Raw genomic sequence first — 18,297 nt, forward strand, 5'->3', positions numbered from 1 at the left:
TAATGAGAAGATAATTATTTTTCTCGATTTCTCCCTAACATGGGTTATACCAACTAAGCCCCAGATTCCTTGTGATGTGCCAATTAGAAAAGGTTGGGTTATTCTTCTGAAATATAAAAAAAAATTATAAAACTTTATTTTATCTTAACACTTTATTTTAAGGGTTTTTGATGGAGAAAGACCACCAGTTGGTTTAAAGGCTTCTCTGGCAGGTTGTAGGGATATCTTACAACAACAACAAAAAGGCATATCTTACTAAAAGGATGACCAAATGTGTTAAAAGGATTTACTGATATTAATTTCAGAGTCTTATTTATTAAAAGTGGGATGCCGCTGAACTAAAGGGGATGCAAGGAAAAAGACGAGAGGGAGGTTTCTGTGAAAGAATGAATGAATTCGGGTCTAGGATGAACCTTATAATTACCCTTTCCAGTCCCAAGGTACCTCTTCCTTCCCCATATGACGTCACATGAATAGGAAGTGTGACACTGAACACTGCACAAAGGACTTGTTGGCAGCTTTTTGCAAAGCCTGCACTAGAAGCCCAAAAAAGCGGCTAAAGTCATGAAGAAGGGATCCTTCGCACATGTGTCGTTACCATCTCAACAGTATCAAAACATATGGGATTAAAAACATTCTGTCAAGAGCAGAACAGCAGATCAGAATATGCTCAGGTTTTCTAGGTTGGGGGTGGGTGGGATGCGAGTGGGGAATGACAGATGGCTTCAATAACATCTCACTGAAGTTACTGGAACAAAGCAGATCTTCAGAACCTAGGAATTACATTTCTCGTCCTCAGCTCCTGTCTTAGCTTGAATACATCTCCATTCCCTCCTATGTCCATGGCTGGAACATTTACACGGCCCAGTCATTAAACAGAGCAAAGACAACGCATTTGCAGAGAAGGTAAAAAGATGGGCCTTTGTCTTAAAAAGTTGATCTTTTTCAGACCTGAAATTTATTATTTTTTTTAATCCCACCATGATGTGTCATGATACGAAAGATGAAGGAAAAACACCTAACAGTCTAGATTCGAGATCCTGATGTACCAACTAAATTCCTGATGCTACTGTGTTGAAAGTTAGCCTTGTTTCATGGCGAAATTTTATCGTATCAACTAGTGTTAGGGTGTCATTGCAGGAAACTGCATATATAGGGAGGAAGGGCTATGGGCCCGAGGTCCAAATGAAGGCTCAGTAATGCAACTCTTGCCCATCCAGCTGTTTCATCCTGTTAAGGCATGTCCTTAGGTGACAGCTTAATAGCAGAGTGGGGGGGAGGGGGGGAGGAGTGTGTAAGGGGAAAGAGATCTTAACCAAGCCACATACATGACTAAACAACAATTGTATCTCTTTCTCATTTTGTACACAGTTTTTTTTTATTATTATTTTTAACTGGACAATAAGAATACCAACAAATCTCACAGGGCACTTAGAAGAGCCAAAAACAGACAAACAAGGCGGGGGGAGAGATACTTAGGACACGTGAGGTTTAGTAGTCTGGCATTTTAATCTCGGTCCTGAGAATAATTCCTATGTCCTTTCTATTTTCAAATTTGGGGTCACTTAGAATTCCCTGACTCTTCCCTCAGGTCTCAGCTGTTGCTTTCACTTACACATCATGAAACCGAGACTGAATTCTCATTTGCATTCATTAATTACCCAGACTGTATTATATAACAGAATGCTTTGATAGTATCACCAAGAGGTGGCCAAAGTCACTTTGGTGTAAAAGTGATTTGCTTCTTGTAGAAATTTAGTTACTTACCCATCTGATCGGCAATGCTATCCTCACTTCTTTGCCAGCTGGGTGTGGATTTTCCGCTGCCACCAATGTCTGACTGGGTGTTCTGCCTGTCAATGATGGAGGCTGGGGATCGGCGGCTTACTCCAAACCTGTGGTGATTTCCCCAAACAAGAGCAAAGACAACATCAGAAACCTCATCCGTAAGGAGAAGGCAGTGAACTAAACTCTAATAACAGGAACGACTAGTTTCGCTTACATGCCTGCACTTGTGAGCTCATCCTTGTGCTCGTGTGCATGGCTGCTGGAACTCTGTTCTGATCAAAATGCACCACTCTGTTCAGAAAGGTACGTAGGCCAAATACATCAACTGTAAACAAGGCCAGGAGCCATTAGGACTCAGCTAACCTATGATATAGAGAGTAAGAAACCACCATCTTCTAGCCCTTGTGTAGCCAAGCTCAGACCGTCACTCGGCCAAAGAAAAAATGTCACCATCCTAATGCTCCATGTGTATCTTCCAGTTGGTACATGTCAGAGGTTTCCTTTAACTCGGTAATCATCTAACTCACTAAGTCATTCATTCTTGGAACAAGTATTTTCTGAGCATTTGCTCTCAGGTCTGAAAGACAAAGACTGCTCTCACGTACATTACACAGAGACTTTCAAAATGTATAAATTTTAAGTTGCCTTTGGGAAGGGCAAATTAGAAGTAGGTAAGCCAGTATACAGAAAGGCAAATGTCTATTGCTGGAAAGAATATTTAGCTGATTAATGAGCCGGTGTTCTTTTCCCTGTGTAGAATAATAAGATAATATATGCCTAATTAAAGCATGGGCCTTAATGAGCAGTATCAGCAGAGTAAATACTGACTGAACCCAGGAAAAAGGGCCAGAGTATAAAATTCAAACATTCATGTGGAAGTTTACAAATTTGCGTATTGTTACTAATGAATTTACAAGTAATCCATACAATAAAGACTAGCCAGGGTCTGAACTGATTGATGCTTATGACAGATTTCTTATCTGCGACAAAGTGATCAAGGCACAGGGAGAACCAGCCTGGGGCTGGTGTATGAAAAAGGGCAGGTTAGAGGGAGGACCTGGAGCCGAGTTCCAGCTCCCTCACCCCGAGTCATTCAAGTTCCAGCGCCATTTCTTTATTTGTAAAATGGCAATTCCAGTATGTGAATCTAGGGAGAAAAATCTACATGAAAACGTTTGCAAAGTAGAGAAGGCTATTGAATACTTTAGTAAAACTCCTGCTATAATACCTCCTTCATCACTTTTGCACAAATGACAATCGTTTACAAGCTCAATGACAAGCCTCACTAAGCAAAGTTACCTCCATTACTAAAAATGAAAACCTTGGTTTATGAAAACCCCAGTGAAAGTGCTCTTACACCAAAAAAAACCCCAAAAGGATTCACTAATTATGATCTTTGCCATCTCCTCCCTAAGTAGGGTCCTTGTTTAGTTTAGAACAGTGAATATCCTTGAACTGGCCCTACGATCCTATTCTAAATTTGCACTAAATTAAGACTTTTTCCAAAATGCACAGAGATAAAAGCGAGAATTGGATTCTAATATTGGTTTTAATTTTTGGTCGCACTGGAGACTAAAGACAACTTTTTAAACCTCTGAATTTAAAGCCGAACACTTTCCTGGCTGTCTGGTTTTAAACATACGATAAAGTAAGACTGTCTTGAAATTCTGCCTTGAAAAAATATTTTCATCCCATGGACTTCTAATTTCAGTTCCCACACACACCCCTCATTTATCGTGTGCCAGGCAGGGTCTTAAGGATACAGACATCCCATCCTTGAGAAGCTCCGACAAAACCTGTTCTAATTTCACATTGTGCCTCTTTTTGAAGAGCTTAATTGTGCCTTTGCTTGGAGGAACACTTAACAGTGTAAGAGTCACAGTCCAGATTTGAAGGAGATTTTAAGCAATCACTTAGCTGACACATGAAACAATCAGTGACCAAGAAATGTCTACCTCAGGAGCCAGTCCACTGCTCTCTACTGTAGGCTGGCAGCTTTGAAATATCTCCCTCCTAATGATCAGGAAACTTCTCTAAAACTTTCATTTATTGGTCTCAGTAGCCCTCACAGACAAATTTAATCCCTCATCTAAGAGTGATGGAAGAAAGCTGTGGTGGCCCCCTGGCCTCCCCGATTCTCATCCTCAGGCTGTACATCCTCAGGTATGGTTCTCACACCATGGTCTCCAGACTCTCCTCATGGACCCAGTCCATCCCTCCCACTGGACATACCCTGCCTCATCAATATCCCTCCAAGCATGTGGCCCTGCAATAAATCTCCCAGGATGGCAAAACAGACCCTATGTCTTTTCAACAATGTTTCTTTATAACTACCTTTCATTCATCCTAACGTGTGCAGGTGCCTTTTCTCTGCCCCCTCAAGTGGAGCAGGCATGATTACCTGCGCTGTTCAATTTCACCTCTCCACTGATCTGGATGGTCTCAGTCCCTTCACTGGGGAGTGGGCAGGCACACATACCTGTGCAGACACTGAGCCCACCAATGTGGGGAGCGGACTACAAAGGAGCAGGTTACGTTTATGGGTAATGAGTGTCTTCTGACCTATTGTGATCTCATGCTTTTCAGCTTTGTGAAGCTTAACATTAGTGAGTTTGCAGCAGACTGTATACACCCCTGCTTTATTATCAACTTGTACATTCCTATTTTTTTTTACTGGGCTAAGCTGTAGCGTAGATGGAACATTTTCCCTTTGGTAAGGGAAATGTTAAGATCAAACCTGGTCCAGGAGCAACAGAGGTGAACCACACAGTGAACCAGTGCCTCTGGCATCACTGACAGAGGCAAAAACTGCTTGAGATCTAGAGAAAAACACTGTATTGTAGGGGCTCAAAAGGGGTCACCCCAAGATGTGCCTCTGTGGTCTGTGGATTATTTTTGAGCCAAAGGCAACCGAGACCCTTTGGGCTGAAGAGTAAATTCTGTCCCCCTCCTTAACTACCTAGAAGAATTTAAATTAGGGGCCTTGCCCATAATGTGAGATTATTAGAGATAACTTTTCATGACCTGTCTATAGGACAGGGCAAATGTCTAATTACCGAAGATCTGATCTTTTTATCATCCTGAGAATGACCTTTCTCCCCTGTGAAGCCCCAAGGTGCCTTACTTAATCCAGCTCAGAATGTCATATATACACCATTTCCCCTTCTGTCCCTGAACCTCTCGTGTATGTAAGGTCTCTGGCTCTCTCATGTATGTGGGGGTTCCCATATGTACCTATGTAGTTAAAATTGGTTATTTTCTCTTGTTAATCTGCCTCATGCAGATTTATTAAACCAATGAAAGAACCTTGAAGGGTAGAAGAAAGTTTCTTCCTCCTTCACAGTATTGTCATCATCTTGTAAAATGTTATTCCATGTTAAAAAGGATGTTACACAGTATCGTAAACAGTCACTGGGCAACCTCACAAACAATGGAGAAAACCTTCAATACCACCTAGGGTAGGGTTAGTATTAAACATCAAGTTGAATAATTACCTCATTAAAATTACTGTGCACATGGGGGCACTGGAACTGTGTTTCGAGCGTTAACAGTCACCAAAACATTAATGTTTCAACTTACATTTTTGGTATGCATTTACAGTATATCATAGTCAGAAGAAAACAATGCTTTTTTTTGTTATGGTTGTTAGCTCATTTATATTTTATTGCTGTACTAACATTGAAATTGCAGTGAATTCTTACTTTTGATGTCAAACCAGGCTATTTAAAATCTACTAATTAAAACAAGAAATAATTAGTTGGGCTTGTGGTGTGGAATAATAATACTTAACTCATAAAACCTTTTGCAGGAACTCATGAATAAGAGCTAAACATCTTTTTCTAATTGTCACTGAAGTAATTAAAATAAGACACGTGCATTTTATTCTGCCACCAAGAAGATCCTGGGGGAGATACTGAGGATGGGAGGAAGGTGGGGAGCATATTTTATAGTAGTTTTATTACCTACTTTCTGCTAACATAAACATTTAGCAACAATAACAAAAAAAAAATCATACTTAATAGCTGTAGAAACCAACAAAACACGGTAGGATAAAAAATACCAACTATGAAGGTATTCCTAGTAAGCATGATTGTTTTGTAACATGATAGACTCTCAAGAAAGTAAACAAACCACGTGTACATTTGTTAAAATATATATTTGGGGAAAACTTAGAATAGAAACACCAGTTTTTATGAACTCCTTACATTTGATTATCAAGTGATTTCAAGTTCTTTATCAAGCTTCCCCAGAGGGATATCCCAGCAGGAAGTCACCGTTGGCTCCTTTACCTTTCCTCTGGGCAAAGATGGTTTATGTGTGCCATGTAATGTTTTGCTGCTAATTACTTCCCAGCTTCAGACAGTCCAATTATTTTCCCGTTTTAGTAGTTCTAAAATCATGTACATTTAGCTTTTTACTTTGTAAGTCTTGTCAGAAGCAAATAGTTACTTTTTGGTGTTTAGTGTTTTCAAAAAAGATGAAAAATAAAAACAAAACCAACCCACAGTCTGAAATCACAGACTTTCAAAGTGTGAAAAAAAAAAAATTTTAAGCTTTGGCTATGATGATCATTTCCACTGCAAAACAAACTCCAACCGGTGTGAGCAGTGTACTACTGAGTTCACTTAGGAGGAAATATTAAGAAGTGACAAACTCTTTACCATGAAACTAGACAATATAGATCATGGAGAAATGGATGTAATTTGATTTCTCTGCCATTGAGTCCTTAGAGACTAGAGAATGATATACATCCTAAGAAGTGGTTTGAACCAGCCATTAAAACATTTTTCTATCTGTAATATTAACCACATTTTCCCTTTTGTAAATTGATCAAGTCTGGCTGAATGAAACTCATTTTACACGTCTGAATTACAGCGGAAAGACAGCCGTGTCAAGTGGGTGTGATGAAGCAAACAGCACACCTACCCTTCAGGCATGGATTTCTGCCTGTAAGTGCCCCCACCAGAGCCAGTGTCACTGGATGAAGAGAGGTTGCTGGGGGAGTTACGACACTGCTGGGATCTTGCTAAAGCCATGGATGAGACCGTCACATAGATGTCCGAACCAGGAGACAGCCTGCATATATAAACCAAAAACATGAAGTCAACAATTCAAAGGGAAAATCCCAAGGCATGCATGATGGATAATACCATATAAATGCGACAAAGGCAGCAACTTCATGGAGATAGTGAAAATGAAGCCAGCGGGAAGCCTACAAAAGAAACTTCCCCATAAAACTACTCTCCAAGGGAATAGCTGGAAAAGTGCCTTGAAGGGTGAGTGTGTGTGTGTGTGTGTGTGGGGGGGGGGGTCGTCAAAAAATAACAAGGGGAAAAAAAACATGTATGTTTCCAAAAGCTGCCAGAATTCAATGGGCTGAATTGCTTATGCAGTTTCTTAGTATGGCAGTGTAGAGGATAATTGAACCTCAGTGGCATTTACACAGCCATTTTTCACACCGATTCTCCCAGAGTATATGACCTCAGTGAGATAGGTACACTCTTTGTACGCTTCTCTGTTTTCCAATTTTATTACTAAGAATCTGAAATATTCAGATTTTGCTATTTAGTATTTATGCATTCCGGTGATAGTAGCATCACCATATGAAACCTTCCATGAAAAAAAAAATGCCTAGAACTGCAGTTGTTGGATTTAATTGGAATTACTGGATTTATATAATATCACAGTAGAGGTGTGCTCTATACAGCCACCTATTAAACGGATTTCCAAGGCCATGAACCTTCCACCTTCCTAATGGCCCTCGAGATTGAAACCAGAGCTCTGTAGTCAGGGCAGACACGTATTTCTTCCCTCTACCTCCTCTACTCTAATAGGCAGTGAGGTAGCCACTGGAATATCAACGTGATGCTGACAGCTGTGACTAGGTGTAAACTAAGCCTTCATAACAATGATCAGAAGTGAATGCTGGCACACATCATTTGACTCTTGCAAAAGGGCAGGTCATGTCCCTTCTATAGCCGAGGAAGTGGAATTGAAGTCATTCATTCGATAAGCCAGGCCTCTTCATTCGAAGTCCTGTGCAATCTATGCCAAATTACTGCTGTCCCATAGAGAAGGCTGGGTTTTCTTCATAGGACAGCTGGCAATGGGTCTGCAAAATGGTCAGGTGATTTTGCAGGTAAAGGTATCTTTTACTCAAGCCAAAGTTCTGAAAGCCTTGAGACAGAGCCCAATTCACTGAAATATGGCAGGTCCCTACAATGAACCTGTGAACTTCCTGCAGGAGGGCAGGATGGGGTTTCAGGTACAAGAGGTTGACAGAAGGCATCACAGGATCACACTGAGACGCTTTTCTAACAGAAAAAGAATAAGGATAGATACTGAAGTGTATGACTTCCAAATGCATCTATGCCCAAAGGGCAGAGCTGGCTTGAGAGCCAGCTCTCTCTTCACAGCAATAAACCTGTTATCTCCAGCTGTCTTCTAGGCATCTCCATGGAACACCCTCACCAGCAATTCAAATCAAGCCGCCTAAAGACGCACTGATTTTTCCCACCCCCCATCCCCTAAACCTGTCCCCCCCATATCTGTTATTCCAAGTGAAATATTTTGAAGTCATTCTCCCCCCGCACCCTTTCCTCATTTTCCACAGTCAATGGGTCTAATTAAGTTCAACTATTTACTGAGCACAAACTGTGTGTGAGGCACCCTGGGTGCTAGTCTTGAAAACACAAAGATACAGAAGGTAACTGGTCTCCAACCTGATGACTGTCCGTTCAGCTCCCCCATCTCTAGCCTGAGTCAGTGTGACAGTGTTCTAACTGGTCTTCCAGCTTCCAGGCTCTGTCCACCCCATACCTCCAAGCACCCCAACTATTCCGAGTCATCTAACTGCTAATAGCCTCCATAGCTTCCCTTTACCTATTCGTACAGGAGAGAGGGCCAAATCCCCAGCACCCTATGCCAGGCTTTGGCCCACCTCTCCCAAGTCCAGTCTCATCTTCACGCTCCTTGCCCGCCTCCACGTACTGTACAATCTGGTCATATTCAGTGGCTCAGATCTCAGACTCACCCGCCATATTCCTACCTCTTCTCATCTTGTCCTCTCTGCCGGAATGCCTTCCCCTTTTTTCACTCGCATAAAATCCTTTTCCTCCAAGGCCTAATTCCAAAAGCATACCTCTGAATCCATAGAATTAACCTCTGAATCCACAGATTCATTAGAACCTCAAGCCCCACAGCTGTCTGCTCTTTGCACCATTATAGCACACCCGAAGGAATGGTGAGTTTCACATGTGTCTGTCCTGCCAACTAGATTCTGTCCTTAAGGGGTAGCACTGAGCCTCACTTATCCTTATATCTCTGGTTGCTTAATATTACGTTTGAAGGAGGATCCCCATCAGCGGTGTGAAAAACGAAGAACAGTAGGTGGTACAAGGGCCCACAGTTACATCAGGTGCCCCAAGCCAGGGGTTCTCAACCACGGTGTATCTATAGCAGTTGAAAAATGGTTGCAAATATAATCAAGTGCCAAAATTTGTGAATAATTTTCTAAAAACCATAACCCATTCCAAGTGAATATGCTTTTCTTAAATGCAAGAAAAGGGGATGATGGAATTATGCCCAGTCACCCTTGTGCATATCATCCATCTGCTATATAAAGGCAAGAGAACTTACTGACAATGCCTACTCTACATCACGTGACATGGGACAAGGAAGGAGACCTAGATGCTCGGTCCTTGGGCAATGTGATGAGAAGCTAGGAAGAGGTGGAATTCCTAAGGCCCTCCTGTTAACATCACCAATCTGGTTATTGCCACGCAGACGCAGAGATATGCAGGCTGACACACAGCTGGCATCCTCACCAGGATGTCAGGCTCAGGAGTGGGATGTGAGGGGGGGTCACGGTGGGGGTCACAGACTAGTGTGGTCACGGAACACTAGTTCATCCCTCCTTTGGGTAATGTGCTTTGATACAAGAAAGATCAAGACATTTATCTGGGCACCATAAAATAGACATGTCTTTATTCTTTTCCATGAAGACATCTCCCAACTATCTCACTATTTATTCTGGAATAATTGGAAGGGGACCGGAGTTGCGGGGGGATGGGAGGAGTAGGGTACAAAGAAGAAAACTAAGGATTAAGGAGCGGCACAAACCCAAATGTAACAAGTTTGGCTTTTATATGCACCTAATGCAGAGAAACTTCCAGTGCAGTTTCATTCTGTAGCTGCGTTGATGTTCTTACTGCACAGAGCAGGGGGTGTTATAGGAAGATTAAAAAAAAAAAAAAAAAGTGACAGCAGAAGGTTAACATGGTTGGGGCCTAATGATTTTTAAACTCTCTTTGGGGTAAGCAAGTAATGAAACTAATTATATTTATGGTTTATGTTAAAATGTTTATGCTTCTATGAGGAAGTGACAACATGATTCCATAGGGAAAGTCAAGATGCAACTTTTATATCTGTATTTTCAGTTTGCTTTTCCTACCCTGCTCTCCAAAACTTACATTAAGCTAAAATATCTCATGCTCGTTCTCAACCTCAGCTCTTTTATTTGGCAAGTGCATCAGAAAATTCCACTTGGTTACTGGAGCTAACCCAAAGTGAAAAAATAGCGTTTCCAGAAGGCCAGCATTCATTCCCACCCCCTTTTTGCATTTATATAACTCAATAGTGGCTTTGTTTTCTGACTGTTCATACACACAGAACACATATCCAGCAACTGATGAAACGGCACCCAAATGTTTTTATGACTCTAGATGTATGTGTGGTGGGGGGAAAAAAATCAGAATTATCCTTTATTCCGATGACTTACCATTCTTTCCTCATACTCTGAATTTGATACCATCACACAAATATTATTTGAGAACAGACCTAGTTCAGAGAGTGGGAGGTACCGCCAGCCGGCACTGGCAGTCCACTTCCACCAGAGATAGCCTGCAGCTGATGATGACTAGAAGTTGGGCTGGTTCCTGTGTTGCCACTTTCAAAAAGAGTACCCCACAACTTGGCTCCCATGGGAAGAAAGCACACTGGCCTCTTAAATCTCTGTCTTCCCACCCACTCTATTTTAAAGGTTGCTGAGGGCAGTGAAGAGTAAGTGCAAGGGCACAAGTCTTTTCTTCTCTTTTGAGGTACACCCAGATCTTTCTGCTTTCTCTTCCTCTTAACAAGCCCGGGAAACCCTAGATGTTAGCACTCAAATAGGTCAAGTGGATTCAAATTAATACATCTTTCAATTGCTGTGAGACCTCTCAGTTCTGTGGAATAGAAGAAATAATCTTTTTAAAGGAATGCTCTGGTCACTGTCAGGAAGGAAATTTCTAAACCTTTCAGCCTTCATTTCAGTCGATTCTCTTCCTTCCATTTTTATAAATTTAGCCAAGAAATAACTAAATGTTTTTAAACTGATATTAAACGTTCTCTTCTTAAATGTTCCCTCCTAAAATCCCTCTGCAGAAATAAAATACCAGGGCTTTCTGATTGTACGAAGAATGCAGTGACTGAAAAAGTCATCAGCAGCAGCCCGACAGACAATGCTTCCACAGTCTGCAAGACACACACGAGCTTTTCATTTACATGCAGTGCATTTTGTTGCAATGAAAGCAGAGTTGAAGGGGATGGACAGTTAAGAGATGGTCCAGGATCAGTATCAGTTCCTCACTTTTCCAGAAGCATTCTCACACCAGTATGAAAGAGAGCCCTGTTAAAAAAAAAGCCCCAGGTTTCTAATAAAACAGCCCCTGCCCTCTACCTCAGCCTTCCCACGAATCAACTAACAGGTTAACATTAACAGACTCTTATTAAATCGATCTCTTCAGATTGTGACTGATGATAATTTATCAATTTATGGATAAGGAATTCTCAGTATCTGAGTAACTGATGCTAAATGTTTTTTTTTCCTGATAGTTAGGTTGTATAGGTTTCATTACGCTTCCATTTCCTGCTTTTCACTCCAAAGTGACAACACTCAAGTGCAAACAGTGGATGATGGTAAAAACAATTGAGGGGGTTTCAAATAATAGCAATGACTGACAAATTAGATACTTGAGTCCATAATTAAGCACAGCACTTTAGCGCAACTTTGCAATTAAAATACTATTCACCCAAGGAAATAGACCAAGTTAAAGTCTGTCTTCAGCAATGTATATTAACCAGGGATTCTGCCAGAATTACATACATTAAAAAAAAATTCTCTGAAATGATTCAAGGTAATATAATTTGGGAGCTATCATCAGACTAGATATGAAGCAGTTGTGTTAAATTCAAACAACTCATCCCTCTGTCTTTTCATCTCTTCCTCCTGTATATTTTGTGAACCAAAGCTACCCTGGGCTTTCTGACCATACGATTCCTTTCAGCTCCTCAGGCTGGATCATGGAAATCCTGTTCTGATGAGCCTCCTGTGACAAGGTCAATTTACAACAAGAAATAACACTCTTGTAGAGTTAGGAAAATACGCCAATTCATCACGCTGAGATAAATGGATCGTCACATCACAGCTGTTGGCAAGCTGTTGGAAGTTCACAGCCTGGCACACATCATGGGTGCCTCTTGAGAACAATCAATTTTATATGTAAGGGTGACGGTATAGAACGAAAATTAAAAACGGAATGCAAGCAAGACCAGCTACATAATTTTCTGGGACTCAATGCAAACTGAAAACGTGGGTCCCTTTGTTCAAACACTATCACAAATTTCATGACAGTGATGGCAGAGGTTGCAACCCAGGCTGCATGCCCCAGATGCGGCCCTGATTGCAGCACGTGATCAGGCCCCTCAGCATGGAAGCATGCATGCGTTCATTGAGCAAGCGTTTCCTGAGTGCCATCTACATAAGGTGGTGGATTTCATTCATGTAGGATGGTGGCTAAGTTAGGGGCTCTGGAGTCCCATGGCCTTTGATGCTGATCTCAGCTCTACCACTAACCAGCTATGACTGCACAAATTATTTCATCTCTCAAACCCTGAGTGGTCCTTATTTGTAAAAGAGATAAAGAGCAGCCAATTTATTGGGCTGTTGGGTGGATTAACTGCAAAAACTTACACACAGGGCTTTCAACAGAGCCTGGATGAGAATATGAGCTCAGTAACAGCTACCTACAGTTTTAAAGAAAAACAAAAGTAAAATGTGACTGTCATGAGGGCAGCACAAATAGAGTGCAGACGGGCTTGGACAGGTTAGAAGTAAATCTTCTTGGGAAAACCAGGGGAAAGGAAGCCTTATGAAGAAATGCACTTTGAGATAGGTGTTGTAGGAAACCAAGAATTTTCACAAAAGTCAGCAGTTAAGAGAGAGGAACGTGAGGCCACCATTATGGCATATTAAGCCGGAGCACTAAACATGGGTGGGATATTGGTGGGGGGCATGACCGGAACGATGAACGGTTTTGCAGGGTGAGCTCTTGGTAAACTGAGGAAGCAAAAAAATTCATCTGTGAGGCAGCAGGACGCACAGAAGGCTGTGCAGCAAAGCAGCGGTGTGGCCAGAGCTGGCCCTGAAGACCCTGGGTCAGCAGGCATTAAAGGGAATGCCCCTCCGTTTTTGCCAAAGTACAAGAGAACTGATGAACTAAGTCTAAAATCTGAGACATATACAGGTAGATAAGAATCATTAGCCCATCGCAAATATAATACTATTGGTTAGTGCTTTGGTTAGTGCTACCTTCCACCAATATTGACAAATACTTCATGAAAAGAAATCACAATCAACTCCTTTGATGAGAAGCTAAGTGGTTTTGGGGGGAGGGGGCATACTAGGATTTTAAAGGCTAGGAAAAAACTAAACAAAATGAATTCATTCCCTATTTAATTATACAAATAAGAACAATGTGGGATATAAAACTCAAAGCAACAAACAAGGCAATCAAACAAAAAAACAAACAAAAATACCATAGCCACAGACAACAATTTAGTGGTTACCAGAGGGTAAGGGCACGGGGGGAGGGGAGAAGAGGGAAAAGGGGCTCAGATATATGGTGATGGAAGGAAAACTGACTCTGGGTGGCGAACACACAATGCAATAGATAGATGATGTATTCCAGAAATGTACACTTGAAGCCTGTATTATTTTACTTACACATCACCCCAGTAAATTTAATAATAATAATGATAATAATAACAATAAAAAGAGAAGTAGAAGCTGAAATATAGCACTCCATGCTGGCCTCAGCTGGGAGTGGCTATCCATGTATACTTTCCTCAAGTGGACTCCAAGACCCCCATCCCCTCCTCACAGCTGCCCTAAGCTACAAGAGAAAAACACCACCACACAAACGACCTTCCTTTCCCACAGAATCGTACCAATACTAATACTCTTGGATTTCAGAAATTTCGAGTTCTACAGTAAAGTCCCAACCATCTGCAAATGAGCCCATCCATGACTTAACAAGCACCTGTTGCTGACCATGGCTCGGGGCTGCATGATGCCTTCATCTCTACATCCCTGCTTCTACTCCGTGCCATCGAGCACGCCATCGTCGTTTGTCATTTAAAACTATAATGGGAACCCAAAAGGGTCAGACAAAAAGCAACCGCTTTGAAGACTACAGGCTATTTACTTAGGCGGGACTCTGATTCTTTCCACGAGTGGAGACCCCTGGGGAGATCGTGAGCTCCTCCATACACTGCAAGCAGGGCCACAGGTCTATGCATCAACCCTGTCCTCCGCCATCTCTCCTGTGGAGGTGGGAAGAGCAGTGAGGTGGGGTGTGACTATGCCAGGCCTCCCTGGGAAGCCATAATGCAGAACACTCCGTGGAGGTGGGTAGGGAGGGTAGGCACATATAGGAGTACAGTTTCTTACTGACACACAGAGCAACATAACTACACGCCACTTCACTGCTCTTCCCAGAATTCATACAACTGTGTTTTATAAGATCCTCTTTCAGGTTCCTTCTAATTCACATGGACGGTTTTTGCAGAATTTCCTACAACTTCTGCAACTGCATACAATTCACTATGACTGTTTTCAGCACAACAGGCCTCCTGAATTCATCCTCTCTGTCTCACCAAAGCTGACCATGACACTCACTGAAGACAGCACCATCTGCTTGTGGAAAACACTGACCCACCAGCCCAGGCTGGCAGCTCTACCAATCTGAAGAAGTAATCAACCTGAAGAAGCTGTTTCCCCTCCATGTAGCTGTGTTTGGAAGAGTATCAACAAAATGACAACAATGACACATAGCAACTACCATTCTTTAAGCCTCACTGTGTGTCGGTCTGTCCCAAGAGCTCTCAGATTGGATAGAGAGTACCTGTATTATTACCTTAGTTAATCTTCACAGTGACTTTGAGAGGTGGGGCTAGTGTCCCATTTGATTCACCAGACACTGAAGTGTAGAGAGGATAAGGAACTTCCGATTGTCACATCACTCCCAAGGGGTGGGGCTGAGATGCAAATCAAGGTCCCTGGACTGCAAGGGTTTCTGGGTGGATGACACTAAAACACTGGTGGTTCCCCAGGGAGGAAGCCCCTTGGGAGCACTTCCCTAGGCTGAGTGCACAGCAGCCTCTTTTGAGGCTCAAGGAACGAGAAGCAATTCAAGAGCCCGAGCTGGGGGCCACGTTGACGCGCGCTGGCCTCGTTTCTGCGTGACTCTGGAGCTTGTCAAGGAAAGGGGACTGCGAGCTGTGCCAATCACCAGCCACTGTGCCCTTTGCCTGCATCTTAAAATAGGAAACATCTTTGTACCATAATCTAAAAATGTGAACTTGTAAATCATCTAGACATTCCAATGTGGATGCCAGAGTAGGCTGGCTCCTTTGAAGAGCTGGAGGAAAGAAGCCTGAAGAGCCTGCTGAGTTGAAGTCAAGTATGGCGCTCTGCTTTTCTGCCTTATCTCGGCAGACAAGTAAAACAACACCCAAGTTCAGCTTCAGCCAAATTGAAACTTTCTATAGGAAATGTAATCAAGAACAGCTTACATTTCACTATGAGTCCACTTTAAACAGCTTTACCCCACAATATACTTTGAACATAAGAATATTGTAAACTTAGCCAAAAAATTGAAAGAATTCTACTTAAATATAGCTTTAATTCTATAGTTTTATATGACCACAGAGTGCTTCACTTTTATTTAATTTTTATAAAAATGAACTGATTTACCCAAGTGTCCACCAATAGCTGAATGGATAAACAAAATGTGGTATGTACATTGGAATATTAGCTTTAAAAAGGAAAGATTATGGACTGAATGTACCCCCCCCCCACATACACACACCAAATTCCTATGAAAGCCTTAACTCCCAATGTAATGACATTAGGAGATGGGGGCCTTTGGGAGGTAATTAGGTTTAGGTGAGGCCATGAGGGTGGGGCCCCCATGATGGGAATGGTGCCCTTTATAAGAAGAGGAAGAGACACCAGGGCTGCCTCTCTCTGTCATGGGAGGACACAGCAAGGAAGAGGGTGCTTATCAAACCAAATCTGCTGGCATCTTGATCTTGGACTTCCTACCTTCAGAACTATGAGAAATGTCTGTAGTTTAAGCATCCAATGTGTGGTATTTTGTTATAGCAGCCCAAGCTAAGACAGGAAGGAAATTCTGACACATGCTACAACATGGATGAACCTTGAAGATATTATGCTCAAGTGATATAAACCAGTCATGAGAGGACAGATATTGTATGATTCCACTTACGTGAGGTACCTAGAGCAGTCAAACTCATGGAAACAAAGGAGACTAGTGGTTGCCAGGGGCTAAGGAGACCAAGGGATGGGATGGGGAGTTAGTGTTGAATGGATACGGAGTCTCAGTTTGGGAAGTTCTGGTTGCACAATGATGTGAATGTATTTAATGACCCTGAACTGCACACTTAAAAATTGGTCAAAATGGTAAATTTTATGTTCTATATATTTTTCCACAATGAAAAAAAAAGAACCTAACATTTTCTCCTGAATTGATTTACTTCTGTTCCCGCTTCTTTAAGAAAGTTCTTTTGCTTATTGCTTTATTTACTAAATAAAGTTGAAAAAATTTCATTGGGAGCCTATTAAAATGCCAGAATGCCATTTGTGGTTGAGTCCTTGGGATACGGTGATGAATAAGACAGACTGCCTTCAGTTGCCGACATGGACAAATAAGATTAAAATGAAGGATAATAAATTCTGTGAAGAAAGATGTTCAGGGATTTGAACATTCCCCGGAGGGACGAATAAGGTAGAAGTGGGAAAAGAAATTAAAGGAGGCTCTCAAAGGCGGAGCTGGGCTGGGTGTTAAAATACCAGTTCTTAAGCTGCCCAGAGACTGGAAGGGCAGGTCAAACAGAGAGGAAACATGTCAAGGTAGTCATCTGCAAGCCCAGAGCCTGGGGTGGCAGGGGTAAGTGATACCGAGCCAGGAAGGTAACTCTCAGAGAGAGATGGACTAGAGACTGAAGGTGGAAATGAAAGGGCGGGCCTAAGGAGCATTTCCATTTTAATTAGAGGGCTCCATGCATATGCAGCACGGAGGGGTGGAAAGCTGTATGGGCCAGAAAAATCTTCCTGCGAAATGAAAGCCCCTAAGGCAATGACATGGAGGGAGCTTAAAAACCAGGAACTCAACACCAGTTAAGGACCTGATAACTAAATGGGTGTGGAGATGGGGATGAGCGTGGAGGGAAAGGTGATTAGGAATCCCAGTTCTGCTCTGGATACTCAGGTAGATGGCAAAGCTCTTCACCAAAGGTGGGGAACACCTGAGAAGGAAGAGGTGACGGAGGGGCAGGAGTGAAAATGAAATCAGTTTGGACTTGTATGAGACACTGTGACATTCAAGCAGCTGTTCAGTCGGTAGTCATGCATATGAATATGAAACGTAAAAAGGAGGGAGGGGTCAAGGCAAAATATACCGGGGGTGCCAAAAAAATATATACACATTTTAAGAGATGTTATCTATGCTCAAGCAGTAGTTTGCTGTGATCAGGAGTGTCTGGACACTGACGGTAATCACTTTCAGAGCCTCTTGTAATTGTTGAAGCCAACTGTGACTTGTATACATCTTTTGTTATTGGTATATATTGAGTATTACAATGAATAATATTTTCCTTTCTTGAAATGTATATACATTCTTTGGCACTCTCTGTGTACTATTCAGGAACTGCCCACATACAGATGATGGCTGAGGTTACTGAAATAAACTATTCTGAGATATTGTACAGTGTGGGATTAAAAGGAAAAGGAGGAAGGAATTGTGGGGGACATAAAATTTTGGGGATGATGAGACAGGTTTAAAGAGATGATTAAAAAAAAAAACACCCCACAAAACCAGGAGTAAAGTTTTGGAAGACAAGGAAAAGGAGTCTGCAGGAGGGTGGCTGTAGCTTGACAAATATGGACATCAATGGCGGCACGCAGCCTGAGCAATCCCAAAGCAGCTCAAAAGGTCCACGATTTAAGGATCCTCAAGTCAAGTCCAATGACCACGACCCAGGTGGACAGCATTTGAAAAGTACAAGTCTTGAAACTTCTAACCGCAGCTAATATTCTAAACAAAGGAAGCGAATGAATGTCAAAGCAAGTAAATGGGGGCTTGCTTTGTCTCAAAATAGAAAATGACA

The 18,297-nt window shown here is 42.1% G+C and overlaps 1 protein-coding gene across 1 annotated transcript in view; it reads right to left on the reverse strand.

Annotated features, from left to right (window-relative positions):
• Window positions 1–18,297, reverse strand: part of SIPA1L1 (signal induced proliferation associated 1 like 1) — a 347,884-nt gene that overhangs the window by 56,234 nt on the left and 273,353 nt on the right. The window contains exons 14-15 of the mRNA XM_019640297.1: window positions 6,715–6,864; window positions 1,768–1,895 (exon numbers count right to left, since the gene is read on the reverse strand). Of these exons, the coding sequence (XP_019495842.1) occupies window positions 1,768–1,895; window positions 6,715–6,864 (278 nt within the window). The remainder of the gene's footprint in view (window positions 1–1,767; window positions 1,896–6,714; window positions 6,865–18,297) is intronic.

This window comes from Hipposideros armiger, unplaced genomic scaffold (assembly GCF_001890085.2).
Source record: "Hipposideros armiger isolate ML-2016 unplaced genomic scaffold, ASM189008v1 scaffold_49, whole genome shotgun sequence".
NCBI classification, from domain to species: Eukaryota; Metazoa; Chordata; class Mammalia; order Chiroptera; family Hipposideridae; genus Hipposideros; species Hipposideros armiger.